The sequence below is a fragment of the Ovis aries genome, chromosome 17 (genome assembly GCF_016772045.2).
Source record: "Ovis aries strain OAR_USU_Benz2616 breed Rambouillet chromosome 17, ARS-UI_Ramb_v3.0, whole genome shotgun sequence".
Classification (NCBI taxonomy): Eukaryota; Metazoa; Chordata; class Mammalia; order Artiodactyla; family Bovidae; genus Ovis; species Ovis aries.
In genome coordinates, this window is record NC_056070.1 from 44390505 (window position 1) to 44407051 (window position 16547).

Consider the following 16547-nt stretch of genomic DNA (forward strand, 5'->3'; position numbering starts at 1 on the left):
CACTTTGGGGGACATTCTGCACAGAAACTGGTTTATAATCCCCAAGTCAAGGTCCTGGAAGTCCAGGAGAAACCAGGGACCTTCACAGGCGGGAGGGCATTGAGAAATTTGCTGAGTAAATGCAGCCCGTGTTGTGGAGTGGATGCGGATTCTTTCATTCAGGGCAATATTGGGACAACTAACTGGACTTCCTCCGGGTCTAGCAATTAGGATTGACTTCCAGATTTTGATGGAGGAGCTGCGGACATGCAGAATGCCTTATCTGAAGGGAACACACAGAAGCATTAGGGTGATGATGGGCATCTGGTCAGTAACTTATTCTCAAACGGTTCAAAGAAAATGAGATACCTGTTTTCCATTTTCAACATTTTCTTAAGGTTTCGACTGTTTCCAAATAAATGTTTTAAAACTGAAAGGCCCTAGTTTTAGGGACCTAGAAGGTGAGTGGCCATCTGAGCTGCACATCTGTCACTCCTGACACTCAGCCCTGCGGTTCTGGGAATGACGATGGGATGGGATGGGGCTACGGGGGGGAACAGTGAGCGTGGGGGCCCTAGGGCTGTGGGGGGCTGAACACAGGCAGTCTCAGCTGAGACGTCCCCTCCAGGGAAGCTCACAGGGTCTCTTCAAGTGTCCTTGGTTCTCAGCAGCTCCCCCACTTCACCCCACCTTCCAGCAACTACCTGGAAGTGCCCCTTTATTCCTCTGCCTCCTCACTATCCTGTGAGCCCCAAGGGCACAAACCTGACTCTATTACCCATGATATTACCTCTGTCAACCAACATGACGGGAAGGCAAGGGTGGGTCAAGGGCCCATTCCTGGAGGTGACAGTCCTAGTTGTCAAAGTTCCCATTCAAGCGTGTCACAGGAGGACCAGGAGCTGCAGCCAGCCCAGCCCTGGGGCCTGTGCTTCCCTGCCCACTGCTTCCATCTCAAGGGCAATTTCTCATTCCCGGGGCATAACATCAGGTGAGAGGCAGAGGGCAGAGATGCCCATGTGACACTGTTGATAAAACAGAGCCATTGGCAAGGATCTGAATGTCCATCCCCAGGGTCCTGATGCATGGATTAGTGCCCTCACACTGTGAAATGTGGGCCCAGCCTGAGAGAGGCAGGTGTCCAGGACAGCTAAGTGAATGAAGGGCAGGGAGTCAGAACATTAAACTTTTAATTGAACAGAACATTTGCTGGGCAAACACACTGAATCACAACCCTGGACAAGGCACCACCCCCCAGCCTGGCAGGCTCTCCCCCAGTGCATGTGCCTCTGTGCAAACCCCAGACTCAGAAATGCCAGAGGTTGCCTACACCTCACTCAACCACATCTACTGGGAGGAGAACTCTGGCCTTGTCACAGGACAGGTGGGAGGCCCAAAGGGCAACATCCCCTCTCTGAGAAAGGCCTTCACTGCCCGGAACCCACCCTGGAACCTGACTGCACTCTGCTTCTGCCTGCATAGAACAGACCCACCTTTGACTTCTGACTTCAGGAATGTTTCTCAGATGCTTCTTCCAATACAGAAAGTTGACAACCAAACTATTCAAACAGGGCATGGGGAGCTCAGCAGGACCCCCAGGAAACTCTGGGGACCTCCTTCTTCAGTAGGGATAAAGCTCTGTTACTCGAGTTGCTGGATGTCCACAGCTGCTCCCCTGGAGCACTGGCCAGGCTCCCAAGGGGCAGCTCAGCCCAGGCTACCCGCTGAAAGCTCCAGGAGCATCCTGGCTCCCCAGAAGGCGTCGCTGGAGGTCTGCCCATCAGACCACTGCACCTGGGAAGCCAACACAGTGTCACACACGGAGATGCCCTCTGCCAGTTCTGCCCTCCCACTTGGCCCTCTGGACCCTGGGACTCACCCCTCTGGACTCAACAGGAAACCCTGCCCCAGGACCCTTGCCTCCCAGCTCCCCTTCCCTTTAAGTCTGGCCTCCAGACGTCCCTGGCTCATGTTCAGCTCTGCCCATTTTAGTCACTCTGAAGACCCAAGCTGGGGACCCAGGATATAGGAAGGAAGCCCACAGTGCTTATAGGAGGGTCTCACCTGGCTGGAGGGAGGGGGCTGGCCCAGCTCCACGGCAGACATGGGGCCAGGGAAGCCTGGTGGGGCCGGAGTCAGGTCTGAGGGACTGGAAAAGGGATAGTGTCAGGACAGGCCCTCTGCCAGGCCCTATTTGAGGGTCACGCTGTCCCCCGTGAGCCCCATACTCGGAGAGCTTTCTACCTGTTTGAAGCCCTTCCAGGTGACAGGCTCTCTGGGAACAGCCTCCTCCTGCAAGCCACTCAGGTGTGCAGGATGCTGGAGGGGCCTCAGGACACCTCAAGCAGGTGGCTCAGGTAGTCAGGGAGCAAGCACATCAGGGCAAGCTCACAGAAGAGGGGGTGGTGAGCAGCAATGTAAAGGAAGAGAAGGTCACAAAGGGACAGGCCTGAGGCATGAAGAGGTCAAAAGGTCCTTAGAACCAAATCAAGGAGAGCAGCAGGGGGAGCAGGGCTGGAGATAGGTGCAGCCACTCAGGACAACAGTCATGCAGGTCCTTGAAGTCAAATCACATCTACCCTGTGACCTAGTCACCCCACAGCTGGGTGTATACACCCCAGAGACATGAAGGCAAATGTGCAGGCCACCATGTGTGCAGCAAAGCACACACCAAACCCAAACCAGGAGCTCCCAAATGCCTCTAGCACGTGACATCAATCCATACCAAGACTAGGACTCAGCAAGAAAGAGGAAGGGGTGCTGATACACACAGGAGGAGGGATGCTGATACACACAGGAGGAGGGATGCTGATACACATAGCAGGAGGGGTGATAATACACACAGGAGGAGGGGTGTTGATACACACAAGAGGGGGGGTGTTGATACACAGAGGAAGAAGGGTGTTGATACACACAGGAGAAAGGGGTGCTGATACACACAGGAGGGATGCTGATACACACAGGAGGAAGGGTGCTGATACACACAGGAGGAAGGGGTGATGATACACATAGGAGAAAGGGTGTTGATACACACAGAAGGAGGGGTATTGGTACACATAGGAGGAAGGGGAGCTGATACACACAGAAGAAAGGGTGTTGATACACACAAGAGGTGGGATACACACAGCAGTAGGGACAAGTCTCAAGCAGTCAGGCTGAGTGAAGGAGGCCATATAATTTTAAAAAGGGCAGATGTTGTATGATTTCACTCATATCAAATTCTTAGAAAATGCAGCTAAAGAAAGGAGATCCTTGGTCCTAGGGAGGTGGGGGTGAGAGGTGGAGGCAGATGGAAACAGCTCTGTGGCCCATGACCTAAAGAATAGTTATGGTTTGTGATGAATACATAAGTCACATTCAGAAAACTGTCATTTGTACCATCTAAACATGCTGGTTTACTTTACGCCCCAGTGAAGCTGTTTTTAAATAAGGAATCAAGGTTATCAGATCAGAACAAAGATGAGCTGGAGCACTGGAGTCCAAGAGTGAGAAAACCAGTGGAGAGTCCAAGCAGCTCCGAGGGGCCCCTGTGGCTACTCCACTCCATATGGCTTCTGCTCATAAAGCCACATCATCTGGCTGTTTACACAAGCAGAGCCTGTTTCCTCAGGAGGCTGCTCCCCTCCTCTCGCACGTCCCCCAGTAATTCTGCCCTCACTGGGCACCTGATCTTCAGCTCCTAGATTTGGGAGACCCCAAACCCTTGGGACCCTGTCCTGTGACCCTCTATCACAGGTTCCCCCTTCACCAGAGGCCCAACACTCTCCTCCTATGAAATCTGAACCACTGTCATGCCCCCATGCCACAGTCTGCAGCACATCCCCTATTCACAGCCCTCTAAAGCTCCTTTAAAATTATAATTTGGAATATAAAGGCAGCTCTTGATGCTGTCCAGAAACTGAAACAATCTTTGGGGAAAAGAAAATGCCTGAAAGAGGCTGCTAGAGCCCAGGGAGACCTCTGGGGAAGCACCATCCACATGCCTATATCTGCTCCTGTGCTTCCAAGTGTTCTTTTGTCTGTGGGAAAAGACTATGATCATGTAGGATGGGGGAACTGTTGAAGTTTCCAGAAATCCATGAGGAAAAGACTTCATCTGCCCCGTGGCAGATGGTGAGTCTCCCGACCAGGCACCACCCCATGCGTGGCCCATAGGAAGTGTCACCTGAGCCCGGTGGCTCTGCACTTACCTCTGGGTGAGGATGAAATTGGGAGCCTGTGCCGGGGGCTGGGTCACCTGAAGGTTGCCCGCCTGTTGTTCTGCTTGGCTACCGCAGGAACCCGGATCCTCCTCCAGGTATGTGCCCTGGGGGTTGATGCTGGGAGGGTCAGCGAATCCTGCAGGGGCGGAAACCCCACAACTTAGAGCTGGGAGCCGGAAGCACAGTCCATGTGCAGCCCAACACAGAGGTCCGCGGAGAGGCAGCGTCCAGTCTGCCAGCCCCCGGTCTCCGCTCCGCGTTGAGGAAAGAGAAGCCACTTCTGTCCATCTCAGTGGCTTTTTCAGGCTTCCAGAGACCAAAACAATGTCAAATTTTACTGGCTTCAAGTTTTTGTCATTCTAGACCTCACATCAGCCCAACAAAGACTCAGTATCCAAATCTGCCCACGTTCACCGCTGCCGCGTGAGGACAGACTCCTCTCTGCCTCCCTGCTTCACCACAGGCTGAGCCCAGCCACCTGCCGCTTCCCTCCCTTTTTTCCTTGGGTTTCACCTTGACTTCATGGCAGTGCGAGGTGTTACTCCCTTGCCCCACCCTTTTTCTTTACTTAAAATGTTGTAGAAAATCTCTCAGGGTGCCTTTCACTCTAAAAAGGAAATCCACATGGACTCGATCAGTTCCAGGTTGACATTTAGGAGCAAAGTAAGCTAAGAAGGAAGGTCCATTTGTGCCCTAAGTCCATCTGGCCAATAAAACTAGCAAGCGTCCTGATCTCAGACCCCAAACGATGGTCCTCCCTCCTGTCTGCCAGAGCAACCATCTCATCTGTCAGCCGCTCAGACCGGCCAAACCGTTTGCTGTGTGACTGCCTCCATCTCCATTGTATCTTCTTTCCACAGAACTTCAAAGATACTCTGAGGTCCATGAAATATGGGTAAGTGCAAATTTGAACATTTCAATTCACACAGAATAGATCAATGGGTTAGAGCTTCTTCCTCTAAGAGTAAGGGAAATAAAAAGCCCCGAGCCTAGAACAAAGGGAGTGTCATGGGAAGGGCAATTAGCAGGTGGGAGGTGTCCGTGTTCGGCAGATGCAGGGCACACGTCCAATGCCATGGCGGTGGGTGGGGTGTTTGAAGGGAAGCCAGGGCGTAAGTAGGGGTCAAGGACCCTGAGGAGTTTGCAGAGAGGGAAGAAAAATGAGGCGCTCAGGTAGTCAGCAGGGAGCTCACCAATTCCCAGAGAACATCACCCCTCACATATGCTCAACATGGTGTGAAGACCAGCTCCCCACTTCCCAGTATGAGGCTGCCCACTGCCTGTCCTGACTCCAGCCTTGTTAGTACACATGGACAGGAAAGGGTCTCTGAAATGAAAGACCAATCTGTTCAGAAGGAAAAACTGCCTCAGAAAAGTAAGTCTCCAGGCTCTTCCACTTTCAGGCCCTACCTCTTCCTGTTTCCAAGGAAGGTCCTGAATCCACCATCCTAACATTTCCTCCTTCAGGCAACAAAGCATATTTACTGAAGCTTGTAAGCAGGATACTCAGAGAGGTATAGATATTGCATCTATAAAAAAGTAACACAATCTATGAAGAAAGGAAAATCAGAATTAAGAAAAGAGAGCTTGGAGTTCTCTTAAAATACATAACTGTCACAATATCAGAAGATAGGACTTCCTTGGTGGTCTGGTAGTTAAGAATCCGCCTACCAGTGCAGGAGATATGGGTTTGATTCCTGGTCCGGGAATTTTCCACATGCCAACTAAACCCCTGAGTCACAACTACTGAATCCCACGTGCGCCTATAGCCCGTGCTCTGCAACAAGAGAAGCCACTGCAATGAGAAGCCTGTGCACTGCAACTAGAGAGTAGCCCCTGCTCACTGCAGCAAGAGAAAGACTGCACACAGCAACCAAGACCCAGTGCAGCAAAAATAAGCAAATAAATTTTTTATAAGAAAGTCAGAAGATAGAGTTTAAGACAAAAGCATATACAATAAAAAGCAACTTTTTTAAAGGTAAGCATTTTGGGAGATTGGCTCAGGATTTCCAACATCCAAATAACATTTGTGCTGTAAAGAGAGAATTGGAAGGAGGAAATTATCAGGAAACTATCAAAGAATATTACAGAAAGTGCCGGGAGCTTAAAGAAGACCTTGCTCTCTCTTTAAATTGAAAAGCTTAAGAACAAAGTGATTTTAAAAGACTCACACCTAGAACCATCACTGTGAAATTTCAGAACACCAAGACTTAAAAAATAAAAAGCTTCAAGAAAGGAAACATACGTAAAAAACATGTAAAAATCAGAATGACATCTGACTTAAGATGACAACACTGGATGCTGTAATGATATGTTGCTTTCAAATTTCTAAGAAAAAAAAGTGTTTTGAACTCAGAATTCTGGCCCTGACAAATCATTAACCAAGCATGAGGGAAAATTAAAGACAACTTCAGAAGATGCAAGGAATCAGAAAATTTACCTGTAGTCACCCTTTCTTGTAAAGTTAAAGACATTCTCTAACATAACAAGAGTCAAGAAAGAAAGAAAGAGACTTGCAATTAAGGAAACACTGAAGTGGAATTCCCCTGGCGGTTCAATGGTTAAAAGTTCACCTTCCAACGAAGGGGACGTGGATTTGATCCCTGGCGGGGGAACTAAGATTCAACACTGAGCAAACCCAGGTGCTCTCAGGATAATGGCTTCATCCCAGGCCTAGGGAGACTGCACTTGGATGGGGACAGGGAGAAGGAGGTTCCCAGCAACAAGTCTTCAGAGGTGATGCTTGAAATATTGGGAGAAGCTAAGGACGTGACAAAAGCAGACAATGTAGGAAAAAAGAAAGGCAACGAGAAACTATAATGAGACATACGTATATATAACCACAGAAGAGGACTTCCCAAGTGGCGCTAGTGGTAAAGACTGCCGATGCAGGTAGGCATAAAAGATGTGTTTGACCCCTGGGTCAGGAAGATCCCTTGGAGGAGGGCACGGCAACCCACTCCAGTATTGCCTGGGAAATTTCAAGGACGGGGGAGCCTGGCGGGCTACAGTCCATAGGGTCACAAAGAATCAGACACGACTGAAGCAACTTAGCATGCATGCATAACCACAGAAGACTAAGAAATTTAGGTGACAGGCTGAATTCAGTGCCAATATCCTCCTTATGGAGGTCACAAGCTGCTGTCATGGTTGGTGCACAAAATATATACCTGAATACGACTTCGTTAAGGGTACGTATAGCTACAGCTACAACTAAGAAAGAAACCAGGACAAGAGGGTAAAGTCCGAGCAGCTCAGCCCTCCTCTGTGCTGGCAGATGTGGACAAGCTAGCCACGGGGACTGGATCAGGGCTGGCAGCCATTCCATTTCATTTGAACTCTTTCCTCACTATCCTATTTTTTAGTCATGTGCACATTTTATTTTGAAAACAAACATAAATGAAAAAAACATCCAGCTATTCGTGGGAAGAGACTGTTCCAACTGCACTGGTTTGTGGGTCTAATAAACTACATGGAATCCAGGCAGAAAGTCCTTGCCCCTCAAAATCCTGCCCCTTCAAATGAGATACAAGTTGTCAAAGCATCTGAAGTAGAAACACGTGGTCTGTCTAGAGTGGACCCACCTGTGGGGCTGGGCTCCCTGAGGGCGGCAAAGGACACAGCCAGAGCAGCGTCGGTAGGGCGCATGGTGACGTCCAGCCCACGACTGTGGATCAGCTGCCCAGTCTGGAAGGAAACTTCCTTGGAGGATGCCAGTGCGAGAGACATCAGCCACGACTCAGGGGCAGCCAGAGAGGGGTCCAGCATATCGTTGGCAGCAGCCAGAGGACAGAGACCAGGGCCAGAGCAGACAGGGGGCAGAGTGGCAGGATCATGGTTAGGTCCCTCCTGGTGTATCTCACCACCCTGCAGAGACCTGGGGGACATAGGGAACACCACCCCTTGGTGGGCAGAGGTCCTCAGACTGGGATAGGGGGGCCTGGGAGGCCATTCCAGCTCAGCCTGGGAATCTGGGCTCGGATGGCTGTGGGGCCCACCACATTCCCAGTCATGCTGCCTTTACCATCCTCCCTGGGGCTGCAAGAGTAAAAAATATTACTGCTAGAAACCTAAGATATATTAGCAGTTTATTTACAAGTGCTTTCAATGAAGCATTGTTCTGCAATACTGAAAGCTGAAAATGATTAGGAACAACCTAACAGTTGAGTGACTATATGAAGGTGATCTTAAAGGACTATTACACAGAAGTTAGTAATTCAAAGAAGTAATATTCCACAAATGCTCACTGTATCTCAGATGGCGCTCCTGGGCTTTTGTTAACAACTCCCCACCTCTATAATCTGTGTGAAGACCTGCATGGCAGGGCTTATCACTGTCCCCATTTCACAGATGAGAAAAGTGAGACACCAAGAGGTCATGGGAACTTGCCTACGGCCACATGGCTGGGTAGTGCTGGCCTGAATATGAGGTGTCAGCCCAGGTAATGTCATGAGAGATGCTAATAACACAAGGGTAACAGGGAAAAGTGGGCACAGCTTGTCTTGCTCAGACTCAGTCCCCCTGCTGGCCAGCACTCTTCTCAGAGCAGTCTGTGCATCGTCACAGGAGCGGCAGGTAAGGTGAGGCACTGCCTGGGCTGTGGGAGGAACTTATTAACTTAGTGGTTACTGACTTAGAGATATACCAACCACACCAAATGCTAGAGATAAACAAACCACGAGGAAGGCTATTTGCCTTTAGGAGATAGGTCTGCGTGTTTTTCTAAGTCTGTTTCCCCATTCTCCAAAATTTACATGAAGTTAGGCTGTGAGTCAGGCTCTAGGAAGCAAGTGTGCTGTACGTGATGTGGGTTCCTTGCCAGTGGCTCCCCCTCCTACCTGGAGTCACAGCTATCTCTGCCCTCAGCCATCACAGACCTCGTCCCAGGGTCTAGCTGGTGTTCCTATGCCCACTCCATTCCTGGTCTCCCACTGAGAGTGGAAAACTGAACTGCCCTGGCCTATGTGCGGTGGCAGTACCTGGGAGCCAGTGACTTGGGCATAGTCTCGTCTCCAGAGAGGTCTGGGGTCAGAGCCAGCGGCTCCCACGGCCCTTGGGTGGTCTCCAGGGTCTGTAGAGGCCCACTTTTCTCCGGTCCTGCTAAAAGCCGATCAGACAGGAAGGGAGGCTGGGAGATGCTTGGAGTCCCAGCCTCCTTCCCAGCAGATTGAGAGCAGTCATGCTGGCTGCCTGCTGCTCTTTGTTTGACCTTTGATCTGTCTTTGGTCTGAACTGAAACCCACAATTGTGAACCCAGCCACCCCAATTCTGGTGCTTGGCTCAACTCCCCGACTCCTGGGCCTGACCTCACAGTAATCTCTCAATGCAAAATGCTGCTGCAGCCCCACCTGGACCACCCTGAGCCCAACCTGCCCCTTAGCGTCAGTGATCTCACTTCCCACAGGGTGAGGTGCTGAATGTGCAGACTGGGGCTGGAGGGAGGGGCCTGGCTGGTCCTGGATACAGGTTTCGTCAGAGGGGCCACTCACTTGACCACTGAGGCCTGTCCACAAGCCCAGAGCCAAGGTGGGGGTGGTCTGTTGGCTGCGGGGGGAGGTGCCGACTCGCCTCCCCCGACGTGAGGTCTTCTGCTGAGTCTGGGGCTGGCGCTGCACGCTGCATCAAGGCCCTCTGGCGCCGCCGGTAATTGGCAAACCAGTTGTAGACTTGCTCCGTGGTCAGGTGCGTCTCAGAGGCCAGGTCCTCCTGCCCCAAAACAACCCGCCACTACCCCAGCCCACTCCCAAGCCAAGAGGCCGGGGCACAAAGGAGGCAAGCCACCACCCATCCGACAGTCACTCACAGCCAGGAGGGCTCCGAGCAGCTGGCAAACCAGATCCTCCCAAGGTGCCACCCAACCACTGACTCTCCACCCACCCGTGCCAGAGTGTATCGGCCATGACCAACCCTACAACCAGGCACGTCTCAGATGTGAACTGGCACCACCGGCCACAGCGCCCTGCTCTGGCGGAGCCCAGCTGACTGGACGCAGGGAGGAGAGAGCAAGCCAGCTTTCTGAGCAGCAGGATCTGAGGGGGCAGACTCTTGCCCCCTCCACCTGCTCCTGGAGGGTGCCCCCCTCCACCCCTCCTGCTGGAGCCCCGGCCTCAGCTAGTGCTCAGTGTCTCCTGAAGTCACACCAGCTGACGGGGTATTAAGATGCCTGTGACAAAACTCACTCCCCAACCTATGCAGGGCAGACATGCAGGGGCTGCCAGCCAAAGGGTGTCATCCCCAAGGGAGTTCAGGGTGGTCAGAGACCACCATCGCCCTTGCAGATAGGCCACTAGGGAGGGTGTGGATCTACCCCCTAAGGTGGTGATGTCACCTAAGGGTGGCAGTCCCCCAAGGGTGTTAGTCCCCCACCTGACAGTAGGGGTGAACCAACCAAGGGTGGTCCTCCCCTAAGGACAGGGAGTGTTGGCGAAGGGGAGGGTGCCTGGCCATGCTTATATCTGCTCTTACCCGCTCGGCCTTGCTGGGGTTGGTGCTCACGCCTGAGGCAAAGTCCTCCAGCTTCTGGCGAACTTCTCTGGGGAAGTTCCGGCTCTTGAGGCCATTAGGACAGAGGGAGGCAGGTGGTGGATTCCTAGAGGAGGACACTGAGTAGGTGGTAACAGACCCCTGCTCCTCTGGATGCACCTGTTGTGCCCCTCTGGACTCTTCTCCTTTCACCGGCCACCCTCTTCCCCACCGTGTGCTGCAGGACCTGGATCCAAGCCCTGAGCAGGGAGGGGCCTGGTGGTGCCTGGGCCCACACTCCACACTCTCATCAGGGTTCCCAGCACCCCTCATTGACCAGTGGCCCTGACTGCTGAAGCTGGATGATGAAGATATTGAGGTGGGTTATGCTATCCGCTTTACTGACTGTATAATGGAATTTTTTGCAAAAGAAAAAACGACAGGTGGCTCAGTGGTAAAGAATCTGCCTGCCAGTTCAGGAGATGGAGTTGATCCCTGGTCTGGGAAGAACCCACATGCCAAGGAGCAACCTAGCTCATGCACCAAACTACTGAGCCTGTGCTCTAGAGGCTGGGAGCCACAACTACTGAGGCCCAAGCACCCTCAAGTCCGTGCTCTGCAACAAGAGAAGCCACAATGAGAAGCCTGCAGAATACAACCAGAGAGTAGCCCCCACTCACTACAACTAAGGATTCCCTGATGGTTCAGTTGGTAAGGAATCTGTCTGCAATGCAGGAGACCCTGGTTTGATTCCTGGGTAGGGAAGTTCCCCTGGAGGAGGGGTAGGCTACCCACTCCAGTATTCACAGGCTTCCCTCGTGGCTCAGCTGGTAAAGAATCTGCCTGCAATGCAGGAGACCTGGGTTAGATCCCTAGGTTTGGAAGATCCCCCGGAGAAGGGAATGGCTACCCGCTGCAGTATTCTGGCCTGGAGAACTCCATGGACTGTGTAGCCCGTGGGGTCAGAAAGAGTTGGGGACAACTGAGCGACTTTCACTGCAACTAAAGAAAAGCTTGCACAGCAACGAAGATCCAACAGAGGCAAAAGTAAATAATTTTCTTTAAATGACATATAAGTGAACAACACCGGTTTTCTACAAGATTTGATATCCAAACACCAATTGAAAAATCCCCATGAAGGTCGAGAACACACCCCATACATCCCAGTGAAGCTCAGTTTCCCACTTCTCACATCTTCCCCCAGCCTGTCCTGCCCGTCCCAGTGAGAGAACACCAGGTCCCGGCCAATCAGGCCACGAGCCTGGGTTTATTATCTTACCTTCTTCAATACATTCAACCTATCAGCAAATCCTCCTGAATCCATACTGACACAACCCGTTCCCCAGCCACGGCCTCTGCCAGAACCTCCAAGCACCTCCTGTCTCTGCTCCTGCACTGACCACCAGCTGTAATGTGTATCACGCCTCCTTGTGCCCAGAGAGTGCCGTCCCTGTGCCCAGGCCTCGCTCAGGTTCTGTGGCCCTGTGCTGCAGCCCCCACCACAACAAAGGACCACCGAGCCACAGCCCTCTGCTGGGCTTGTCCTGTCTGGCATTCCTTGCTCTGAATTAGGGGATCTGCTTTGTTCCCCAGTCTCCGGTCCGTCATCTACACCCAAGTGCAGCTCCAGGAAAGCCCCAGGGGCCTCTTCACAAACACGGCACACTGCTCCCCAAGTCACTTTGCTGAACCACCCTCAGGCAGGCCCTAAAAACCTATAGGGAGGGGACTGACTGCAACCCTTGACAGCCTCAAGGCCGATTAACTTCTGGTCTTTGAGGACGTATTTGGTGGGCACTGTGAGAAAAATTCTGTCTGATCCAAAAGGAATCCATCCATCTCTTCCTCCATCATCCAGGCCCTTGGCTCAGCAACTCCTGTCACTTGGGCTTTCAGGAGCTCAGAGTGAGACCTGCAGCCCCTTCTGGCCGGTGGAGAACACCCAAATAAAGAACAAAGGCTCTGCAGCCTCAGCGTCTAAGCTGGAATCCTGCCTTTGCGTCTCTCTAGTGTGTAACCAGGTGAGTCACTAATTTGTCTGTGTCTCGGTGTCCTCATTCATGAATGGTGATGGTTATAACTGGTAGTCATAATGTTTACTTAGTGCTGATTATGGTCATGGTGGTGATTGTTAATTAACATCTGTTCAGCAGCTATCATGTGCCAGACTTCAATCTATCTGTCTTCAAAAGGTCCTGCAGCCCTGAGGCGGAGAAGGTGATGGCACCCCACTCCAGTACTCTTGCCTGGAAAATCCCATGGACGGAGGAGCCTGGTAGGCTGCAGTCTGTGGGGTCACGAAGAGTCGGACACGACTGAGCGACTTCCCTTTCACTTTTCACTTTCATGCATTGGAGAAGGAAATGGCAGCCCACTCCAGTGTTCTTGCCTGGAGAATCCCAAGGACGGGGGAGCCTGGTGGGCTGCTGTCTATGGGGTCACACAGAGTCAGGCACGACTGAAGCAACTTAGCAGCAGCAGTAGCAGCAGCAGCCCTGAGGAGGTGTGCTGAAATCTCAGCCAGGCCACTGGCAGAGCCTAACCATGGGGACTAGCTGACATGAGGGGCATCCCTCCTCCCACAGGAGGAAAGTGAGGTCGGGGGTGCCCACCTGCTGACTCCCTCCCTGCAAGGTCCTCACTGACCGGCAGTGGCTCCTGGTCTGGGTCTTGGGAACGGCTCTCTGTCCTGCCCTATGGGCAGAGGTGGGACAGTGTTCCCACAGCTGAGCAGGCGGAGAGGTGGCTCCGTGTTGGGCACTGACATCACTGTTTCATCTCACCTCCCTCCCTCTACTTCACCTCAGCCCTTCTATGGTTCTGGAAGGCAAATCCCTCATGAGCCCCTGGGAATAAGCGCCAAGACCAGCGCATACCTCTTCCTGCACCGGAACTTCTGCACCGGTGTCAGCGTGGACACACCAAGCCTCTTCATGGCCAGACGGTAGTGGATGTCATTCCAGAGCTGCACCAGCTTGGGGCTGCCACCCGGCACCTGGCACCCCTGTGGACAAGAGCCTTCTGAGATCCGCACCCTCCCCTGCCCTGGAGCCCCATCGTCCACTTGCCTGAGCCCTAAGACCAGCCACTGACTGGCGCCCAATGGTGAGGGCATGAGCTCCATGGCTGGGCTCCAGTCCCCACCAGGGAGCCCCCGGGGGGGGGGGGCACAGTTCTCCTCTACCCCCTACAGGTGAGGGGCAGGCAAGGGGAAAGCCACCTCTGGGCTATGACATCGCACAGGAGGCAGAGCTGCGCTAAGGACCATATGAAAGATCAGATTTGAGGGGCCTGAGGCGTGACCCCTGCCTTGTATGAGAGGCCTTTCCCACCAGCTGGGTGGGTCCCTGGGTCTCAGAGAGCACATTCTGAGCTGAAGGGGATGAAGGGGTCCTGGTCACACCACTGATGGCTCCCAGACCCAGTGGGACGTGGTCACGTGACCTGACTTTTGAGATGGCCAAGGATGCGGAGGACAGGCCTCGCCTAGACACAGCCCCTGAGCTTTAACCCCAGTGTTCTCAGGACCATTTCGGTGAGGGAGGTGCTGAGAATCGTTTAGCTTTCTCTCCACAGCAACAAAAAGCCCATTTTGCTGGGTCGAAGCCTGCAGTCTCCTCCCAGGATAAAGCAGCAGACCCAGGGCACAACCTATGGGCAGGGAAACCACCTGGGACCTTCCCACCTGCATGAGTGGCCCTGGGCAGGAAACACCCTTTTCTGAGGTGGTGGCCCCATGGCTTCTCTCAGGTCTCAGAACACATCACTTTCTCAGAGGCATTTCTAGACAATCCCGAGTGAGTTATAGTCCCTCTCCTGGGAGTTTTGCATCACATTTCATCCTTGACTGCCTACACAGCAGCTATGACAACTCTGTGTGTTCATCCATTTGGTCTGACATCGCTGGAAATCTGAGTTCTCTTATGTTTCAGGTGTTGGGGATCCTTGAATGAGCAGAACTGATGCGCCCCCTGCTCCTGGGGCCTGCGGTGCAGGAGGGGAGGCAGACAAAGCACAGGTTGAAACATAAACAGATTTCTACTTATGAGCTGAGGAAGGAGCCATAGAGGGGGATGAGGGCTCCTTTATATCCTTGACAATAAAGGAGGCACTAGCTGTACAGGGTGACATTTAAAGCAGAAACCAGACACGGAGGAAAGCTCCAGCCACACAGAATGGGGCTCCAGCCTCTGGCAGAGGAAATGACACCTGCAAAATTCAAAAGAAGAGGATCTCAGGAGTTTCAGAAACAGCAAGAAAGCCAGCATGACAAAGGGGGGTAGGAGGGGTCCAAAGGCTGGAGAGCAAGCCAGCACTGACGGCAGGCTCTGGGGCCACCGCCTCAGCACACACCATAGTCCCATCTGCAGTTTTAAAACTCCCTCTGGCTGCTAGGTGAGGAACAGATGGAGGGAGCAAGAGAGAACATGGCGGAGTGCTGGCAGGGAAGGGAGAAAGGTGGATGCCACAGGGCTTGGGGGAGAGGGAGCAGAAATAAAGAACTGAAAGAACTGAGTATCTTGAAAGTAAACTCAGCATGACTTATGCACAGATGTACATGCATACATGCATATGGAGTGAAAAAGAGAAACACTGGCCCCCAGATCTCTTATTAAAACCTTTCGAGCCACACATAGTTTGGAATTCAGAACGTCACACATTTTAAGAAGTAACACAGGTATACACTACAGAATTTGCCCCGCTCCAGTATGATCTGGGCAGGCAGCAACCAAACATACCAATATTTGGGTAGTAAAACGTACCACAGTAACATAAAAGTGGATAAAGACATCACTGGCTTCATGTGGACATAGCTCAGGTTTTCATGCCAAATGACTTGAGGTTCAAAGTGCCACCAGAGGACTGACAAACATACTTGTGATTTCAGAGCTCCCGAATGCAGACCCACAGCCAGGGGACTGAGAGACTGGGTCTGTTTGCTTGTCTCACTAACTGGGATGCCAACTTTCCAAGCCAGGACCACGAAGATTCCAAAACTAGACAGTCTCATCTTCAGTTACCAGGCAAGTTAAAACTTAGTAGAGAGAGAGTGGCTCAGAGGTTAAAGCATCTGCCTGGAATGCGGGAGACCCGGGTTTGATCCCTGGGTTGGGAAGATCCCCTGGAGGAGGAAATGGCGACCCACTCCAGTACTCTTGCCTGGAGAATCCCATGGAGGGAGGAGCCTGGTAGGCTACAGTCCATGGGGTCGCAAAGAGTCAGACACAATTGAGCGACTTTACTTAGAGAGAGAGTGGACCATCCCAGCTTGCTTTATGGCACCTCTTCACAAGCTCCTGCTGACTCTGGGCATTTGTGTCATGTTTAGGACAGTGGTGGCCGCTTCCCCTCTCTTCACACCCCCATCCCCCAACCCCATCTCATAGACCAGCTCTACCTCCAGCAGCCGGCAAGCGGCCTGGTGCTGTTCTCGCTGGGCCAGCACGCTGGCGCACACCAGGGCCACATCCGCATTGTCCAAGAGGTACAGGCGGAACTGGCTGTCCAGCACAGCTGTGACCAAGGGCTGCACCTGGGTGGGGTCATCCTGCAGGTCCCGGCACAGCCTGCCTGCGAGGGTCACCAGCTCCGGCAAGGGCAGGCTGGGGCCCCCGTTTCCCCTCAGCAGTTGCAGGAAGCTCTGCATCGCCAGGCAGGTTGGGCCCCTCTGCAAACAAGACGACAAGTCAGGACCACGGTCTGCCCATGCTGATCAGCTGACCGCACACCTATATTCAGCCAAGTCTGCCAGGCCTCTCCTGCCACAGGTACTTGTAATGCGGCAACAGCGAGCGAAGGCAGGGGCATCAGGGACCCGCAGAGTTTCCCATGAGTTCCCACAACAGTCCAGATCCTGGCTGTGTGTTGTGGCTGCAAGAGTCCTCCTCACTCCTCACTCCCAGA

The 16547-nt window shown here is 52.7% G+C and overlaps 1 protein-coding gene across 2 annotated transcripts; it reads right to left on the reverse strand.

The window, feature by feature from the left end:
• Positions 1 to 1555: 1555 nt before the first annotated feature.
• On the reverse strand, positions 1556 to 16290 carry ANHX (anomalous homeobox). 2 transcript variants are annotated; one of them, XM_042234233.2, is made up of 9 exons: positions 16042 to 16290; positions 13520 to 13647; positions 10647 to 10770; positions 9671 to 9887; positions 9161 to 9281; positions 7766 to 8058; positions 4170 to 4317; positions 2044 to 2128; positions 1556 to 1773 (listed from the first exon to the last, which is right to left on the reverse strand). In XM_042234233.2, the coding sequence occupies exons 1-9, from the start codon at positions 16288 to 16290 to the stop codon at positions 1687 to 1689; spliced, it is 1452 nt and encodes a 483-aa protein (XP_042090167.1). In that variant the 3' UTR covers positions 1556 to 1686. The 2 variants fall into 2 exon arrangements, with proteins under 2 accessions (XP_042090167.1, XP_027836097.2); XM_027980296.3 differs by lacking the exon at positions 7766 to 8058 and having other exon boundaries at positions 4170 to 4298.
• Positions 16291 to 16547: the final 257 nt, after the last annotated feature.